At 62.2% G+C, this 19853-nt stretch overlaps 1 protein-coding gene across 1 annotated transcript in view; it reads right to left on the minus strand.

Moving 5' to 3' along the window:
- The window catches only part of FLNC (filamin C), a 69491-nt gene that overhangs the window by 33427 nt on the left and 16211 nt on the right, over positions 1-19853 (minus strand). Inside the window, exons 9-22 of the mRNA XM_082057927.1 lie at positions 18812-18949; positions 17296-17422; positions 15447-15583; positions 13491-13684; positions 12232-12345; positions 10566-10709; positions 9943-10066; positions 8223-8383; positions 8048-8138; positions 7076-7245; positions 5338-5455; positions 4256-4518; positions 2444-3041; positions 836-1009 (exon numbers count right to left, since the gene is read on the minus strand). Of these exons, the coding sequence (XP_081914053.1) occupies positions 836-1009; positions 2444-3041; positions 4256-4518; positions 5338-5455; positions 7076-7245; positions 8048-8138; positions 8223-8383; positions 9943-10066; positions 10566-10709; positions 12232-12345; positions 13491-13684; positions 15447-15583; positions 17296-17422; positions 18812-18949 (2553 nt within the window). The remainder of the gene's footprint in view (positions 1-835; positions 1010-2443; positions 3042-4255; positions 4519-5337; positions 5456-7075; positions 7246-8047; positions 8139-8222; positions 8384-9942; positions 10067-10565; positions 10710-12231; positions 12346-13490; positions 13685-15446; positions 15584-17295; positions 17423-18811; positions 18950-19853) is intronic.

The following is a 19853-nucleotide window of genomic DNA, read 5'->3' on the forward strand; positions in this document are numbered from 1 at the left end:
TTGGGGGCTTGGGGGTCTCTGGTTGGGCTTTGGGGGATTTCAAGAGGTTTGGGGGTCCCTGGTTGAGGTTTTGGGGGATGTCAGGGGGCTTGGGGGTCCCTGGTTTGGCTTTGGGGGATTTCAAGAGGTTTTGGGGTCCCTGGTTGTGGTTTTGGGGGAATCTCAGGGGGTTTGAGGATCCCTTGGGTGGGTCTTGAGGGATCTCAGAAGGTTCAAGGGTCCATGGTTGGGGCTTTAGAGGATCTCAGGGGGCTTGGGGGTCTCTGGTTGGGGTTTTGGGGGGATCTCGAGGGGTTTGAGGGTCCCTGATCAGGGTTTTTAGGGGGTCTCAGGAGGTCTAGGGATCCCTTGATGGGGTTTGGGGTCTCAGGGGTTTTGGGGGTCCCTTGGTGATGTTTTGGGGGATGTCAGTGGTTTGGGGGTCTCTGGTTGGGGTTTTGGGGGTCCCTGGGTGGGGTTTTGGGGGATCTCAAGGGGTTTGAGGGTTTCTGGTTGGGGTTTTGGGGAGGATCTCAGAGGTTTTGAGGATCCCTTTTTGGGGGGTTTGGGGTTCCTTGGTGGGTTTTGGGAGTCCCTGGATGGGTTTTGGGGGGGGAGGGGGTCTCAAGAGTTTTGGGGGCCCCAGCCTTGGTGATCAGTGAGGTCCCCACTGGGAGGTGTTTTGGGGTGTCCCTCTCTGGGGGACGAGGAACATCTGCCCAAGACATGGTGTCCCTGGGGGTGCTGGAGTCCCTGGGGGTTTCCAACGTCCCCTGGGGGTGTTGTGGTCCATGGGTGGGTGTCGGGGTCCCCAGGGAAGTTCTGGGGTCCCCGGAGGGGTGTTGGGGTCCCTCACCATCCTCATATGGCGTGTACTCCACACGGTAGGTGCCGTCGCCGTGGTCGGTGATGTAGGTGTCGGTGGTGGCCCCCGAGGGGTTGACCACACGCGCGGCCACGTGGGGGCCCCCGGTCTTGGTGAGCGCCCGGGCGTCCACGGTGAAGTCGGTGGCCACCTCACGCAGGACCCCTGTGGGGCAGGACCTCAGCACCCACCATGGGGGCCCTGACCTCCCACCCCACTCCAAACCCACCCAGTGGGTACCCGAGGGAGGAGGTGACCAGCGATGGGGTGACCATGGGCAGGAGGTGGCCATGGGCAGGAGAAGCCCATGGAGATGCCCACGGGGATGGAATGCCCATGGAGATGCTCATGGGGAGAAGATGTCCATGGTGGTGTCCATGGGAAGGAGATACCCATGGAGAGGAGGTGGCCATGGGGAGGAGGTGGCCATGGGGTTGTCCATGCAAGAGAGAGTTGCTCATGGGAAGGAGATGTCCATAGGGACACCAATAGGGAGGAGATGCCCATGGGGAGGAGAAGCCCATGGAGGTGCCCACAGGGAGAAGAGGCCCATGGTGGTGTCCATGGGGAGGAGATGCCCATGAGGAGGAGGTGGCCATGGAAGAAGGTGGCTGTGGGGAGAAGGTGGTCGTGGGGAGAAGGTGGTCGTGGGATGGGACACCCATGGGGAGAAGATGGCCATGTGGAGAAGGTGGCCATAGGGGTGTCCATGCAAGGGAGAGGTGCTCATGGGAAGGAGATGTCCATGGGGACACCAATGGGGAGGAGATGCCCATTCAGAGGAGAACCCCATGGAGATGCTCATGGGGAGGAGGGGGCCATGGGGATGGGATGCCCGTGGGGAGGAGAAGCCCATGGAGATGCCCACAGGGATGGGATGCCCATGGGGAGGAGATGCCCATGGTGGTGTCCATGGGGAGAGAGTGCCCGTGGGGAGAAGGTGCCCATGGTGGTGTTAACGGGAAGAAGGTGCTCATGGGGAGGAGAAGCCCATGAGATGCTCATGGAGAGAAGATGCCCATGGTGGTGGCCATGGGGAGGAACTGTCCATATGGAGGAGGTAGCCATGGGGCTGTCCATGCAAGGAAGAGGTGGCCATGAGGAAGAGATGCCCATGGTGGTGTCTCTGGGGAGGAGGTGGCCATGGGGATGGGATGCCCAAGGGGAGGAGGTGGCCATGGGGATGGGATGCTCATGGGGAGGAGGTGGCCATGGGGATGCAATGCTCATGGGGAGGAGGTGGCCATGGTGCTGTCCATAGGGAGAAGATGCCCATGGGGAGGAGGTGGCCATGGGGATGGGATGCCCAAGGGGAGGAGGTGGCCATGAGGAGGAGGTGGCCATGGTGCTGTCCATGGGGATGGGGTGGCCATGGGGAGGAGGTGGCCATGGTGCTGTCCATGGGGAGAAGATGCCCATGGGTAGGAGGTGGCCATAGGGATGGGATGCTCATGGGGAGGAGGTGGCCATGGGGACAGGATGCCCAAGGGGAAGAGGAGCCCATGGAGATGCCCACAGGGACAAGATGCCCCTTGGGGAGAAGACCCCCATGGTAGTGCCCCAGGCCGGTAGAACCCCCCACATTCACCCCGCTCTCACCTCTTGGCTCCACTCCTTTCCCGTAGACCTTGACCCCACTGGTGTCTACAGCTGGGTCCACGGTGACACGCACGGGACACTTGGGGACGGGGTGGCCGCCATACTTGATGGTGATGGTGTAGGCCCCGGCGCACGCCGGCGTGTAGGTGATGGCGTAGGTGCCGTCGCGGTTGTTCTGGATCAGCACCTCCGCCTTCACGCCGGCCTCCGAGATGATCTCGATGGTCAGCTCGGCATCCCCGGCTTGGGAACAGTCCACCATGAAGGTGGCCACCTCGCCGGCCTTGCCGCCCTCCAGCCCCGGCCCACTGGCCGTGACCTTGCTGGGGTCGAACACCGGGGTGACCTTGGCCTTGAAGGGGGAGCCGGGGATGTGGCGCTCGGCGAAGAGGATGTTGATGTTGTAGTCGCCGGGGGCGGTGGGCAGGTAGGTGACGGCGCACGAGCCGTCGCCGTTGTCCTGGCACTCGATGGTGGCCTCGCAGGGACCCTCCACCGTCAGCCCCAGGCCCCCTGTCCCCGCGCCCTTCGTGTCGATGGTGAACGGCGCCGGGACCCCCACGCGGCCGCCCTGCAGCCCCGGGCCCATGGCCACCACCTGCGGGGACACGGGGGTCACCGGGTGGGACAGGGACGGGGGGGACATGGGGAGGACATGGACACAGGTGACAGGGGTAGATGTACAATGCACAAGCAGCATGAGCGTGCAAGGGGGGTGTCACCTTGGAGCGGCTGAGGGGGGCATGCACAAGTAGCATGAGCGTGCAAGGAGCTCACATGAGCAGTGTGAGTGTTCAAGGGGCACACGCACAAGCACGGTGAGTGTGCAATGCACATGCACAAGCAGCATGAGCGTGCAAGGGGGTTGTCACCTTGGAGAGGCTGAGGGCAGCATGCACAAGCAGTGTGAGTGTGCAAGGAGCTCACACGAGCAGCGTGAGCGTGCAAGGGGCACACACAAGCACTGTGAGTGTGCAATGCACATGCACGAGCAGCATGAGTGTGCAAGGAGCTCACACGAGCAGCGTGAGCGTGCAAGGGGGGTGTCACCTTGGAGAGGCTGAGGGCAGCGTGCATGAGCAGTGTGAGTGTGCAATGGCTGTGCACAAGCACGGTGAGTGTGCAATGCACACGCACAAGCAGCATGAGCGTGCAAGGGGGGTGTCACCCTGGAGAAGCTGAGGGCAGTATGCACGAGCAGCATGAGCGTGCAAGGAGCTCACACAGGCAGTGTGAGTGTGCAAGGAGGGGTGTCACCTTGGAGAGGCTGAGGGCAGCCTGCACAAGCAGCATGAGTGTGCAAGGAGCTCACACGAGCAGCGTGAGTGTGGAAGGGGCTCACACGAGCACAGTGAGCGTGCAAGGGGGGTGTCACCTTGGAGAGGCTGAGGGCAGAGTGCACGAGCAGCATGAGCATGCAAGGAGCTCACATGAGCACGGTGAGTGTGCAAGGGGCTCACACGAGCACGGTGAGCGTGCAGGGGGCTCAGACGAGCACGGTGAGCGTGCAGGGGGCTCAGACGAGCACAGTGAGCATGCAAGGGGCGTGCAAGGGGGGGTGTCACCTTGGAGAAGCTGAGGGCAGTATGCACGAGCAGCGTGAGCGTGCAAGGAGCTCACATGAGCAGCATGAGCGTGCAAGGAGCTCACACGAGCAGCGTGAGCGTGCAAGGGGCTCACACGAGCACGGTGAGTGTGCAAGGGGGGTGTCACCTTGGAGAGGCTGAGGGCAGCATGCACAAACAGCATGAGTGTGCAAGGAGCTCACACGAGCACGGTGAGCGTGCAAGGGGCGTGCAAGGGGGGTCTCACCTTGGAGGGGTCGGGGGGCAGCGCGGCCTCCACGGGGAAGGGGCTCCCCGGGACCGGGTGCCCGTCGTACGTCACCTCCACCTTGTAGGGTCCCTCGTCGGGGGGGGTGAAGCTGACGGGGTGGGCGCCGCCGGGGGGGGCCGGGCCCACCCTGCAGGGGGTGGGGCGGCGCCCGGGGCCCGTGACCTTGACCTCGACCTTGCCCTGCCCCCCCGCCCCCTGCGTCTCCACCGCGAACTCCTGCGCCTGCCCCACCTCGGCCTCTGTGGGGGGGGACACGGGGGGGTCGGGGGGGGACCGCACCCCCAAAATACACGGGGTGTCCCCCCAGGGTGTCCCCCACCCCATGGGGTGGCCCACAACCAAAGGTGACCCCCACACACCCAAGGGTGTCCCCCCAAACCAAGGTGTGTCCCCCAAAAGGTCTCCAAGGGGGTCCCAAGCTCCCCAGGGTTCCCCCCACCCCACTGGGTGACCCCACCAGGGTGACCCCCCCCCCACCAGGGTGCCCTTCACCCCATTGGGTGACCCCACCAGGGTGACCCCCCCCCCACCAGTGTGCCCCTCACCCCATTGGGTGACCCCACCAGGGTGACCCCCCCCCACCAGGGTGCCCCTCACCCCATTGGGTGCCCCACACCCAAGGGTGCCCCCCCCAAACCAAGGTCCCTCCCCGCAGGGTGCCCATGGGGGTCCCAGGCCCCCCAAGGTGTCCCCCACCCTATGGGGCACCCCCCACACCCAAGGGTGACCCCCCCACCAAAGTGACCCCCCCACTGCATGTCACACCCCCCACCCAAGCGTTCCCCCCAAAACCAAGGTGCCCATAGGGGTCCCAAGGTGCCCCCCACCCCACAAGGGTGCCCCCCACCCTATGGGGCACCCCCCACCCAAAGGTGACCCCCCCACACCCAAGGGTGACCCCCCCACCAAAGTGACCCCCCACTGCATGTCACACCCCCCACCCAAGCGTTCCCCCCAAAACCAAGGTGCCCATAGGGGTCCCGAGGTGCCCCCCACCCCACAAGGGTGCCACCCCCCCCATGTCGCACCCCCCACCCAAAGGTGACCCCCCCACTCACTGCTGCTCAGCCCCGTGACCTTGACCTTGCCCAGCTGCAGCGGGGGGGCCACGGTGACCGGGAAGGGGCTGCGGGGAATGGGGTCCCCCCCGTAGGTGACGGCGACGGCCAAGGGACCCTGGGGGGACACCGGGTCACGGGGGCACAGGCACCCCCCCACCCACGAGGTGGGGGGCGGGGAGAGGGGGTGTGGGGCACCCGTGGGGGTTGGGGGGGTCTGGGATCACCCATGGGTGCTGGAGGGGCTGAGGATGTTGGGGTCACCCGTGGGTGGGGGGGGACCTGGGGTTATGGGGTCACCCATGGGTGCTGGGGGGGCTGAGGATGTTGGGGTCACCCGTGGGTGGGGGGGACCTGGGGTTACGGGGTCACCCATGGGTGCTGGGGGGGACCTGAAGGTATTTGGGGCACCCATGGGTGCTGGGGGGGCTGAGGATGTTGGGGTCACCCGTGGGTGGGGGGGGACCTGGGGTTATGGGGTCACCCATGAGTGCTGGGGGGGACCTGAAGGTATTCAGGGCACCCATGGGTGCTGGGGGGCTTGGGGAGGGTTCTAGAGTCACCCATGGGTGCTGGGGGGCTTGGGGGTTTCTGGGGTCATGCATGGGTGCTGGGGGGGGACCTAAGGGGATTGGGGGCACCCATGGGTGCTGGGGGGGGGATCTGGGGGTGCTGGGGTCACCCATGGGTGCTTGGGGGGTCAGAAGGGGGGTGAAATGTCCCAGGGCTGAGGGAGCACCCATTAGACTGGGGGGTCCCTGGGGTGACAGATGGGGGGGTGGGGAGGCTGTGACATGGAGGTGACATCGCGGTGGGGAGGGGGTGACCAGGATAAGGGGGGGGGCACTGGAGGGGTGTCCCTGTGGGGTGGGGTGCCCTATGGGGTGTGGTTCCCTATAGGGTGCCCTATGGGATGTGGTTTCCTATGGGGTTTCCTATGGGGTGTGGTTCCCCATGGGTGCCCTGTGGGGTTCCCTATGGGTCAGGTTTCCCTATGAGGTTCCTTATGGGTCGGGGTTCCCTATGGGGTGCCGTGTGGTTCAGGGTTCTCTATGGGGTTCCCTATGGGGTGTGGTTCCCTATGGGACTCCCTGTGGGATGGGGTTCCTTATGAGATATGGTTCCCTATGGGGTTCCTATGGGATGTGGTACCCTGTGGGATTCCCTATGGGATTTCCTACGGGATGTGGTTCCCTGTGGGGCTCCCTATGGGATGGGGTTCCCCATGGGTGCCCTGTGGGGTTCCCTATGGGTCAGGTTTCCCTATGGGGCTCCTTATGGGTTGGGGTTCCCTATGGGGTGCCCTGTGGGTCAGGGCTCTCTATGGGGTTCCCTATGGGGCTCCCTATGGGATGGGGTTCCCTATGAGATATGGTTCCCTATGGGATGTGGTACCCTACGGGATTCCCTACGGGATTCCCTATGGGATGGGGTTCCCTATGGGATGTGGTTCCCCACGGGTGCCCTGCGGGGTTCCCTATTGGTCAGGTTTCCCTATGGGGCTCCTTATGGGTCAGGGTTCCCTATGGGGTGCCCTGTGGGTCAGGGTTCCCTATGGGGTTTCCTATGGGGTGTGGTTCCCTATGGGGTTCCCAATGGGATGTGGTTCCCCAGGGGTGTCCTGAGGGGTCCTCTATGGGCCAGGTTCCGCAGGGGCACCCCGTGGGTCCCTCTGTGGGTGCCCGTGGGTGCCCTGTGGGTCCCTCTGTGGGTGCCCGTGGGTGCCCCTGGGCCGCACCTGCTGCAGCGCCGTGTACTTGACGGTGTGCGAGTAGTCGTGGTTGTCGATGAGCTCGAAGTCGCGCACGGCCGGGCCGGGCCCCGCGGCCCCGAACGTCACGTTCACGGGAGCCTTCCCCGCGCCCTTGGTCTGCACCGTGAAGTGCGTGGGGGTGCCCACCTCCACCCCTGGGACACAGCGACATCAGTGACCCACAGAGACCCACAAACACACACAGACCCATAGAGACAGACATAGAGACCCACAGACACCCACAGACACCCATAGAGACCCACACACACACACAGACCCACAGACACCCACAGTGACCCACACATGGTGCCCTTGGTCTGCACCGTGAAGTGCGTGGGGGCGCCCACCTCCACCCCTGGGACACAGCGACATCAGTGACCCACAGAGACACACACAGACCCATAGAGACAGACATAGAGACCCACAGACACCCATAGAGACCCACAGACACCCATAGACATGCACACAGACCGACAGACAGCCATAGACACCCACAGACACCCATAGAGACCCACACACAGCACCCTTGGTCTGCACCATGAAGTGCGTGGGGGCGCCCACCTCCACCCCTGACCCACAGCGACATCAGTGACCCACAGAGACCCACAGACACACACAGACCCACAGACACCCATAGAGACCCACAGACACCCACAGTGCCCAGCTCCACCGCCTAGACCCATATGGACATCAATGACCCATAGTGACCCGCAGCACCCATAGAGACCCACAGGGACCCACAGGGACCCACAGGGACCCAGCTCCACCCCTGACCAATAGACAGAGTTAGGGACCCACAGTGACCCAGCTCTGCCCTGACCCATGGAGAGTCAGTGCCCCACCACCACCCATCTCCATGGCCTCACAACACCCAGTCCCACGGCGACCCACAGCACCCAGGGCCTCCGCCCCACAGCACCCAGCCCCACGGCGACCCCCAGCCCCACATCCGCTCACCGGTGCGGCTGATCCCGGGCCCCTCGGCCTTGACCTTGCTGGCGTCGTGCGACGGGTCCACCTTGATGCGGAAGGGGCTGCTGGGGATCTCCTGGGGACACAGGGGGTGACACGGTGACACGGCGGCTCTATGGGGTGACAGCGGGAGGGGACGGGGGACGGGACGGGGCGGCACCTGGTTGGCGAACAGCACCATGATGGTGTAGAGCCCGGCGCCCGGCGGCGTGTACTTGACCGTGAAGGTGTCGTTGTCGTTCTTGATGATGTCGAAGTCGATGTCGGCCTCCAGAGGCCCCACCACGCCCGGCGCGCACTTGATCCCGATGCTGACGTCACCTGCGGGGGGTGGCACCGTGCTGGGGGACGTGTCACGCGGGGGGTGGCAGCGGGGGCTGGGACGGGGCTGGGGGGTGGGACAGGGATGAGGGAGCTGGGACTGAGGTGATGGACCAGGCATGAGGGACCAGGGATGGAGGACCAGGGATGGAGGACCAAGTCCAGGGATGAGGGACCAGGGAAGAGGTACCATGGACCAGGGATGAGGGACCATGGACCAGGGATGAGGCACCATGGACCAGGGATGAGGCACCATGGACCAGGGAAGAAGTACCACGGACCAGGCATGAGGGACCATGGACCAGGCATGAGGGACCGGCGTGGAGCACCAAGACTAGGGATGAGGGACCAGGGACGAGGGACCAGGGACAATTTGGGACGGTGGACCAGGGATGAGGGACCAAGGACCAGGGACGATTTGGGATGATGGACCAGGGATGGAGGACCAAGACCAGGGATGATGGACCAGGACCAGGGATGAGGGAGCAGGGATGGAGGACCAAGACCAGGGATGAAGGACCAAGGACCAGGGATGATTTGGGACGATGGACCAGGGATGGAGGACCAAGACCAGGGATGATGGACCAGGACCAGGGATGAGGGAGCAGGGATGAAGGACCAAGACCAGGGATGAAGGACCAAGGACCAGGGATGATTTGGGACGATGGACCAGGGATGGAGGACCAAGACCAGGGATGATGGACCAGGACCAGGGATGATTTGGGATGATGGACCAGGATGGAGGACCAAGACCAGGGATGAGGGACCAAGGACCAGGGATGATTTGGGATGATGGACCAGGGACGATGGACCAGGACCAGGGACGAGGGACCATGGACCAGGGATGCAGGATCAGGACCAGTGATGATGGAGCAAGACAGGGATGATGGACTAAGACAGGGATGCAGGTCAGGACTAGGGATGATTGACCAGGGATGATGGAGAAGGGATGATGGATTTGGACCAAGGATGATTTGGGATGAATGGATTTGGGATGACGGGATGGAGGACCAATAGCAGGGATGATGGACCAGGGATGAGGGATCAGGGATGAGGGATCAGGGATCTGGACCAGGGATGATAGACAGGGACCAGGAATGATGGACAAAGGATGCAGGAGCAGGGATGCAGGAGCAGGACAACAGATGCTGGACCAAGGATGCTGGACCAAGGATGCTGGACCAAGGATGCTGGACCAAGGATGCTGGACCAGGACCAGGGTTGTGGGACCAGAGAAGAGGGATCTGGATCAGGGATGCTGGAGCATAGGACCAGGGATGTGGAACCAGGACCAGGGATGACGGACAAGGGATGCAGGAGCAGGGATGAAGGATGAGGACCAGGGATGCTTGGATGAGGACCAGGAGTGATGGAAAAGTACGAGGGATGAAGAAACAGGGATGAGGGATCAGGGATGAGGGATCTGCACCAGGGATGATGGATCTGGACCAGGGACAAAGGACCCAGGACCAAAGATGATGGACCAAGACCAGGGATGCGGGACCTGGGCTCACACCCACAGAAGGGTCCCCATGGGTGTCCCCCGCAGTGTCACCCACCCTGCCCGGCCTCGCTGCAGTCCACGGTGAAGTAGGTGGGCTCGTTGGCCTTCAGCCCCGTCTTCTCCACACCCGGCCCGTAGACCTTCACCCTGCCAGGGTGGCTGCCCTCCCCCACGTTCACCTGTGGGTGTGGGGTGTCACCGGGGTCACCTGGGGTGCCAGGGACCCCCATCTCCATCCCCATGGGGCCCCAACCCCACCCCTGGCACCCCATAGGCCTGGGGCCCCCATCTCCCCACAGGACCCCATCTCCACCCCATCACCTCATGGACCATCCATGGACAACACTCTCCATTCCCACCACCCCATGGCCCCCCACATGGCTACCCCAGCACCCCGTAAGTCCAAGAGCCCCATCTCCATCCCCATCACCCAACGGGACCCTCATCCCCACCTCATCACCTATGGACCACCCGCGGCCAAGCCATCACCCCATGGGACCCCCACCTCCATCCCCAGCACCCAGGGGACTCCTCATGGCCACCTCAGCATCCCATAAGTCCAAGACCCCCACCTCCATCCCCATCAGCCCATGGGACCTCCATCTCCACTCCATCACCTCATGGCCAACCCATCACCCACGGACCCCCATGGCCACGCCAGCCCCCTATGGCGCCCACCCGGAAGGGGCTGCGGGGGGTGTTGACACCCCCCCAGGTGACGATGATGGTGTGCTTGATGGCCTTGGTGGGCACGTAGACACAGTGGTAGGTGCCGTCCCCATTATCCTTCACCTTGATGTCGATGGGGAAGCCCTCGGCGTCCTGCGGGCAGTGGGTGGGGGTGAGGGGACCCGTTGGCACCCAAGAGCAACCAACGTCACCCATTGTCGTCCAATAGCACCCAATGGCACCCAACATCATCCAGTGGCACCCAATGACATGCAACATCATCCAATGGCACCCAATGGCACTCAGTGACACTCAACATCATCCAGTGCCACCCAATGACACCCAAGAGAACTCATTGGCACTCAATGGCACCCAAAATCGTCCAACGGTACCCAAAGGCACTCAATGGCACCCAAAATCATCCAATGGCACCCAAAGGCACTCAATGGCACCCAAAATCATCCAATGGCACCCAATGACACTCAATATCATTCAACATCATCCAATGGTACTCAACGGCACCCAGAAACACCCAACAGCATCCAATAGCACCCAAGGGCACCCAACATCATCCAGTGGCACCCAATGGCACCCAATGACACTCAGTGGCACCCAACAGCACTCAGTAACACCCAATGTCACTCGATGGTATTCAGTGGCACCCAACATCACCCAATGACACCCAACAGCACCCAACAACACTCAATGACACCAAACAGCACTCATCGGCATCCAATGGCATCTGATGTCACCCAGTGGCACTCAACAGCACCCAATGGCACTCAGTGGCATCCAATGGCACACAATGACACCCAATATCATCCAATGGCACACAGCGGCACTCAGTGGCACCCAACGGCATCCAATGTCACCCAACAACATGTAATGGAACTCAGCGACACCCAATGGTACTCAATGGCACTCAACATCATCCAATGGCACCCAACAGCACTCAATGACACCCAAGGGAATTCAACAGCACCCAATGGCACTCAGTGACTCCCAACATCATCCAATGGTACCCAACAGCACTCAGTGGCATCCAGTGGCATCCAGTGTCACCCAATGACACCCAAGGGAACTCAGTGCACCCAATGGCACCCAGTGGCACCCAGTGGCACCCAATGGCACCCAACGGCACCCAATGGCACCCAACATCATCCAGTGGTACCCAACAGCACTCAGTGACATCCAGTGGCATTCATTGTCACCCGATGACACCCAAGGGAACTCAACAGCACCCAATGGCACTCAATGACACCTAACATCATCCAATGGCACCCAATGGCACTCAACATCATCCAATGGCACCCAATGGCACTGAATGATACCCAAGGCAACTCAGTGGCACCCAATAGCACTCAATGACACCCAATGGCACCCAGTGGCACTCAATGACATCCAATGGCACCCAACATCATCCAGTGGCACCCACTGGCACTCAACATCATCCAATGGCACCCAATGGCACTCAATGACACCCAATGGCACTCAACAGCACCCAACATAATCCAATGGCACCCAATGGCACTCAATGACACCCAATGGCACTCAACAGTACCCAACATAATCCAATGGCACCCAATGGCACTCAGTGGCACCCAAGGGAACTCAATGGCATTCAGTGTCACCCAACGACACCCAAGGGAACTCAGTGTCACCCATCGGCCCCCACCTGTGCATAGAGCTTGAGGGGCCCTTTGCCGGCGCCGCGGGCGTCGATGGTGAACTCCGCTGGCCGCTCCACGATGCAGCCGTTGGGCTCCAGCCCTGGCCCGAAGGCCTTCACCTGCAGGGGGCAACGTGGGGCAGGGTGCTGAGTTGGGGGGCAGCACCCAGGGGTGACAAGGGGCAGCACCCAGGGGTGACAAGGGGCAGCAGGTGTTGCTGCAGGGCAGGGGGCAGAAGGGGGCGCTGTGGAGCACAGCGGGGAGCAATGGGGCACAGTGAGATGCTATGGGGCTCTATGGGTCACTGTGGGTCACAGCAGGACCTTGTCGGGGCAGTTGCCAGGGGGCACTATGGGTCGCTGTGGGTCTCTATGCATTTCTATTGCACTCTATGGGTTGCAGTGGGTCACAGGGGTCTCTATGGGTCCCTGTGGGTCCTATGGGGCTCTGTGGGGCTTCTGTGGGTCGCTATGGGTCTCAGTGAATCCCTAAGGGTCACTATGGGTCTCAGTGAGTCACTATGGGTCTTTATGGATCACAGTGGGGCTCTACAGATCTCTATGGGTCACAGTTGGTCTATGGGTCACCGTGGGTCACTACGGGTCACTGTTGGTCACAGTGGGTCTCTGTGGGGCTTTATGGGTCAGAGTCGGTCTATGGGTTGCTATGGGTCACCATGGGTCGCTGTGGGTCGCAGTCAGTCTCTATGGGTCTCTGTGCATCCCAGTGGGTCTATGGGTCACTATGGGTCACCATGGGTCACTATTGGTCACAGTCAATCTCTCTGGGGCTCTGTGGGTCACTATGGGGTGGTTATGGGTCATAGTTGGTCTCTACAGGTCTCCATGGGTCCCTGTTGGTCTCTGTGGGTCACTGTGGGTCTATGGGTCATTATGGGTCACCATGGGGCACTATAGGTCACAGTCAATCTCTACAGGGCTCTATGGGTCACTATGGGTCACCATGGGGCACTATAGGTCACAGTCAATCTCTACAGGGCTCTATGGGTCACTATGGGTCTATGGGTCATTATGGGTCACCATAAGGCACTATAGGTCACAGTCAATCTCTACAGGGCTCTATGGGTCACTATGGGTCTATGGGTCATTATGGGTCACCATAAGGCACTATAGGTCACAGTCAATCTCTACAGGGCTCTATGGGTCACTATGGGGGGTTTATGATTCCCAGCTGGTCTCTATGGGTGACAGTTGTTCTCTGTGGGTCTCTGTGGGTCTCTGTGGGTCTCTGTGGGTCGCGGTACCTTGTCGGGCCAGCTCCCGGGCGCCGCGGGCAGGACATGCGCAATGAAGGGACTGTCCCTGATGTCCTCGTCGTCACACACCACATGCACCGCGTAGTCCCCGCTCTCCGTGGGCCAGTACCGCACGTCACACGAGCCGTCCCCGCGGTCGTCACACTCGATGCGCGCCTGTGACGGGCCCTCGATCGAGAACCCTGTGGGGACAACCGGGATGACACCACGGGGGACATCAAGGGTGACACCCCAGGGACCCACCTGCGATGGGCCCTCGATCGAGAACCCTGTGGGTGACATCAGGGTGACACCAGGGGTGACATCAATGGGTGTGACACCCCAGGGACCCGCCTGGGATGGGCCCTCGATCGAGAACCCTGTGGGTGACATCAGGGTGACACCAGGGGTGACACCAGGGGATCCACCTGGGACAGGCCCTCAATTGAGAACCCTGCAGGGACATCTGGGTCACACCGGGGTGACATGAGGGGGTGACATCCCAGGGACCCGCCTGTGACAGGCCCTCGATTGAGAACCCTGTGGGGACATCGGGGTGACACCAGGGGTGACACAGGGGACCCGCCTGGGATGGGCCCTCAATGGGGAACCCTGTGGGTGACACCAGGACATGGGCATCCCCCAGCCCCTGCCCATGTCCTCACCATGATGTCATCCAGTGTGTGTCCATGTCCCCACCACGATGTCCCCCAGCCCATATTGATGTCCCCACCACAGCACCCTCCAGTCCATGCCCATGTCCTCACCATGATGTCACCCAACACATCCCCACCACAATGTCCCATGTCATCACCATAGTGTCTCCCGCTCCATGCCCATGTCCCCACCATGGTGCCCCCCAATATGTCCCCATCAGTGTCCCCCACTCCGTGTCCATGTCCCCACCACAACATCCTCCAACATGTCCCATGTCCCCATCATAATATCCCCCAATGTCCCCACCACGATGTCCCCCAGCCCATATTGATGTCCCCACCACAGCATCCTCCATGTCCTCACCATGATGTCACCCAACACATCCCCACCACAATGTCCCATGTCGTCACCATAGTGTCTCCCGCTCCATGCCCATGTCCCCATCATGATGCCACCCAATATGTCCCCACCATGATGTCACCCAACACGTCCCCACCACAATGTCCCATGTCGTCACCCTACTGTCTCCCGCTCCATGCCCACGTCCCCATCATGATGCCACCCAATATGTCCCCACCATGATGTCACCCAACACATCTCCACCACAATGTCCCATGTCATCACCATAGTGTCTCCCGCTCCATGCCCATGTCCTCACCATGATGTCACCCAACATGTCCCCACCACAATGTCCCATGTCGTCAACATAGCGTCTCCCACTCCATGCCCATGTCCCCATCATGATGCCCCCCAACACGTCCCCACCATGATGTCACCCAACACATCCCCACCACAATGTCCCATGTCGTCACCATAGTGTCTCCCGCTCCATGCCCACGTCCCCATCACGATGCCACCCAATATGTCCCCACCATGATGTCACCCAACACATCCCCACCACAATATCCCATGTCATCACCATAATGTCCCCTGCTCCATGCCCATGTCCCCATCATGATGTCACCCAACACGTCCCCACCACAATGTCCCATGTCATCACCATAGTGTCTCCCGCTCCATGCCCATGTCCTCACCATGATGTCACCCAACATGTCCCCACCACAATGTCCCATGTCGTCAACATAGCGTCTCCCACTCCATGCCCACGTCCCCATCATGATGCCCCCCAACACGTCCCCACCATGATGTCACCCAACACATCCCCACCACAATGTCCCATGTCGTCACCATAGTGTCTCCCGCTCCATGCCCATGTCCCCATCATGATGCCCCCCAACACATCCCCACCGCGATGTTCTCCCCCATGTCCCCATGTCCCCAGCCCCGTCCCCCCGTGTCCCCGCTCACCCAGTGTCCCCACTTCGGTGCCGATGGCCTCCACCACGAAGTCGGCCGACTGTCCCACCACACCGCGCTCCAGCCCCGGCCCCCAGGCGCGGACCTTCTGCGTGCCCGGGGGGGGCGCCACCTGCACCTCGAACGGGCTGGGGACGGGGACACCGCGGTCACACACCCGTTTGCACACCCGCCGCGCTCCTTGTGCCCCCACATTGCACCCCTTGCACCAACCTCACCCCTTGCACGCCCCTCACACCTATTGCACACTCCCCGTGCTCCTTGTGCCCCCACATTGCACCCCTTGCACCAACCTCACCCCTTGCACGCCCCGACACCTATGGCACGCTCACCCTGCTCCTTGCACCCCCCTTTGCACGTCATGCACCCCTCGAATGCCCCACCCATTGTGCACCCCATCGCACACCCCCTTGCACACTCGCCACTTGCTTTGCACACCCCAAATGTGCCTTGCATGCCCTCCACGTGCCTTGCACACCCCATTGCACGCTCTCCACTTGCTTTGCACAGCCTAAATGTGCCTTGCACACCCCTTGCATGCTCTCCACTAGCTTTGCACACCCCAAACGCTCCTTGCACACCCTCCACATGCCTTGCATGCTCCATTGCACACCCCCTTACACACTCCTTTACACAGCCCTTGCACCCCAGGCACCTTGCACACATACCCCCTTGCACACCCTCCATGCCCCTTGCATGCTCCTTACACACCCTGCACACCCACCATGTGCCTTGCACACCCCTTGCACACCTTGAAAGCCCCTTGCACACCCCTTGCACACCTTGAAAGCCCCTTGCACACCCTCCACGTGCCTCGCATGTGCCTTGCACGCCCCTTGCACACTGTGCACACCCTCCACATGCCTCGCTTACGCCTTGCACACTCTTTGCACACTCCTTACACACTATGCACACCCCTTGCACACCTAATTACATTGCACACCCCCCATGCCCCTTGCACACCCTCCCACCCCTCACATGTGGGGTGGGGAGTCCCCATGAGTCGGGGCGGGGGGGGTCCCCTGGGTGGGGAATCCCATGGGTGGGGTTGGGGGATCCCCATGGGTGGGGGGGTCAGGGGCGATCCCATGCGTGGTGTTGGGGGGAACCCATGGGTGGGGTGTCCCATGGGTTGGGGGGGTCCCATGGGTGGGGGGTGCTCTGACCTGCAAGGGATGATGGGGGGATCAGGAGGGGTCCCATTTTGGTGGGGGACTCCCATGAGTGGGTTGGGGGGTCCCATGAGTGAGATGTCCCATGGGTGGGGAGTCCCCATGAGTAGGGGGATCCCATGGGTGGGGTGGGGAGGGTCCCACAGGTGGGGGGGTTTCCATGAGCCAGGGGATCCCCATGGGTGGGTTAGGGGGTCTCATGGATGGAGGGATCCCCATGGGTGGGTTGGGGGTGTCTCATGGGTGGGGTGATACCCACGGATGAGTTGGGGGGTCCCATGGGTGAGGTGTCCCATGGGTGGGGGGATCCCTATGGGTGAGTTGGGGGGTCTCATGGGTGGAGGGATCCCCATGGATGAGTTGGGGGTTCCCATGGGTGAGTTGGGGGGTGTCTCATGGGTGGGGTGTCCCATGGATGAGTTGGTGGGTCCCATGGATGAGTTGGGGGGTCCCATGGATGAGCTGGGGGTGTCTCACGGGTGGGGGGTCCCATGGATGAGCTGGGGGTGTCTCATGGGTGGGGGGTCCCATGGGTGAGTTGGGGGGTCCCATGGGTGAGGTGGGGGTGTCTCATGGGTGAGGTGGGGGTGTCTCATGGGTGGGGGGTCCCATGAGTGAGTTGGGGGGTCCCATGGGTGGGGGGATCCCCGCGCGGGGGGCGTTCTGACCTGCGGGGGATGGCGTAGCCCCCCCAGGTGATGGACACCTGGTAGCGCCCGGGCACCTTGGGCAGGTACTCGCACTCGTAGACGCCGTCGCCCACGTCCCGAACCGTCACCGGCTCCTCCGTGCCCTCTGCAAACGGGGGGGTCAGGGGGGCACCCCCAGCTGGGGTCACCCCCCCAAACCGCCTGCACCCCACTGTGGGCACCACGCAACTGGGGACCCCCAGTTGTGTCACCCCCATCATGGGGGCTCCCCAAACCATGAACCACCCCCTCCCCAAAATCTGGGCAGCCCTGTGGTGTCCCCCCAGCCATAAGACCCCCATGGATCCCCAATGGTGCACCCCCCAAACTATGCTGCCCATGGGCACCCCCAAACCATTCACACCCCCATGGACACCCCCAATCATGCACCCCCCACCATAGACACCCCCATGGTGCCCCCCAACATTGTAACACCCCCTTGGACCCCCCCCAACATTGCAACCCCCATAGACACTCCCAAAGCATGAACCCCCCATAGTAACCCCCCAATCATACACCCCCTCCATAGACACCCCCACGGTGCCCCCCAAACCCTCCTCCCCCATGGACACCCCCAAAATACTACATTCCCCCCATAGGCCCCCCCATGGCACCCCCAGACCCTGCACCCCCTCATAGACCCCCCCATAGACCCACTGGCCATGAACTCCCCCAAACATGGGCACCCCCAGACCCTGAACCCCCTCATAGACCCCCCCATAGACCCACTGGCCATGAACTCCCCCAAACATGGGCACCCCCAGGCCCTGAACCCCCTCATAGACCCCCCCATCGACCCCCTGACCATGCACTCCCCCAAACATGGGCACCCCCATGGTGGCCCCACCTGTGCACCCCACATAGGGACCCCCAACCCTCTGTCCCTCATGGGTACCCCCAAATCATGACATCCCAACCCTGTGTCCCACATGGACACCCCCATAGTGTCCCCCACCCTTGAACCCCATGAACCCCCCCCCCATATGGACCCACCAATCACGCACCCCCGATGGGCACCCCATAGACACCCCCATGGTGCCCCCAACTCATTATCCCCTATGGGTACACCCACGGACCCCCCCAACATTGCACCCCCCCATAGACACCCCCGTGGACACCCCCAAACCATTAACCCCCCCATAGACACCCCTATGGTGCCCCCCACTCATTATCCCCTATGGGTACACCCACGGACCCCCCCAACATTGCACCCCCCCATAGACACCCCCGTGGACACCCCCAAACCATTAACCCCCCCATAGACACCCCTATGGTGCCCCCCACTCATTATCCCCTATGGGTACACCCACGGACCCCCCCCCAACATTGCACCCCCCCATAGACACCCCCAAACCATTAACCCCCTCATAGACACCCCAATGGTGTCGCCCAACCCTGTGTCCCCCATAGACACCCTCATGGACCAACCCCATGGTGACCACCATCATGCACCCCCCCCAATGGCGCCCCCCAAAGCCCCCCGGTCCCCACTCACGGGGTCCCTTGACCAGCACGCGCAGGTCCCCGGTCCCCGCGCCCCGCGTTGTCACCCTGAAATCGGCCACCTCGTGCACCCGCAGACCCTTGGGCTGCAGCCCCCGCCCCGTGGCGCGGCACTGCTGGGGACAGCACGCTGGGGACAGGGACAGCGTCACACGCTGTCACCTGTCACCTGCCACCACCCCACAGCACGCTGGGGACAGGGACAGTGTCACACGGTGTCACCTGTCACCTGCCACCACCCCACAGCACGCTGGGGACAGGGACAGTGTCACTCGGTGTCACCTGTCACCCAGCACTGCTGGGGACAGCACGCTGGGGACAGGGACAGTGTCACTCGGTGTCATCTGTCACCTGCCACCACCCCACAGCATGGTGGGGACAGGGACAGTGTCACACGGTGTCACCTGTCACCCAGCACTGCTGGGGACAGCATGCAGGGGACAGGGACATCAGTGTCACACAGTGTCATCTGTCACCTGCCACCACCTCACAGTATGCTGGGCACAGGGATGACAGTGTCACACAATGTCACCTGTCACCTGCCACCACCCCACCGCACTGCTGGGGACAGGGACAGTGTCACTAACCACCAACCATACTGTCACCTATCACCCGGCATGGCTGGGGACAGGGCCAGTGTCACCTGCCACTACCCCACAGCCTGGCACTGCTGACACTGTCACCCACACTGTCACCCAGCACAGTTGGAGACAGCAGACTGGGGACAGGGACAGCAGTGTCACACACTGTCACCCACACTGTTGCCCAGCATCCGGAGGGGCAGCAGGCTGGGGACAGGGACAGCAGTGTCACCCACACTGTCACCCAGCACCCAGGGCTGCCAGGCTGGGATCCCCACGAAAGGGCTCATGGGCACCACTGGGGACATGGGGTGGGGACAGAGGGGGGACATGGGGACACCCAGAGGCATAAGGGACCCATGGGGACACTCTGGGGACAGGATGGTGCCATAGGGACACCCTAGCGACACAGGAGTGTCATGGGGTCTCCAGGGGCATAAGGGATCCAAGGGG

Source organism: Streptopelia decaocto (assembly GCF_964273445.1).
Source record: "Streptopelia decaocto genome assembly, chromosome: 1".
NCBI lineage: Eukaryota > Metazoa > Chordata > Aves > Columbiformes > Columbidae > Streptopelia > Streptopelia decaocto.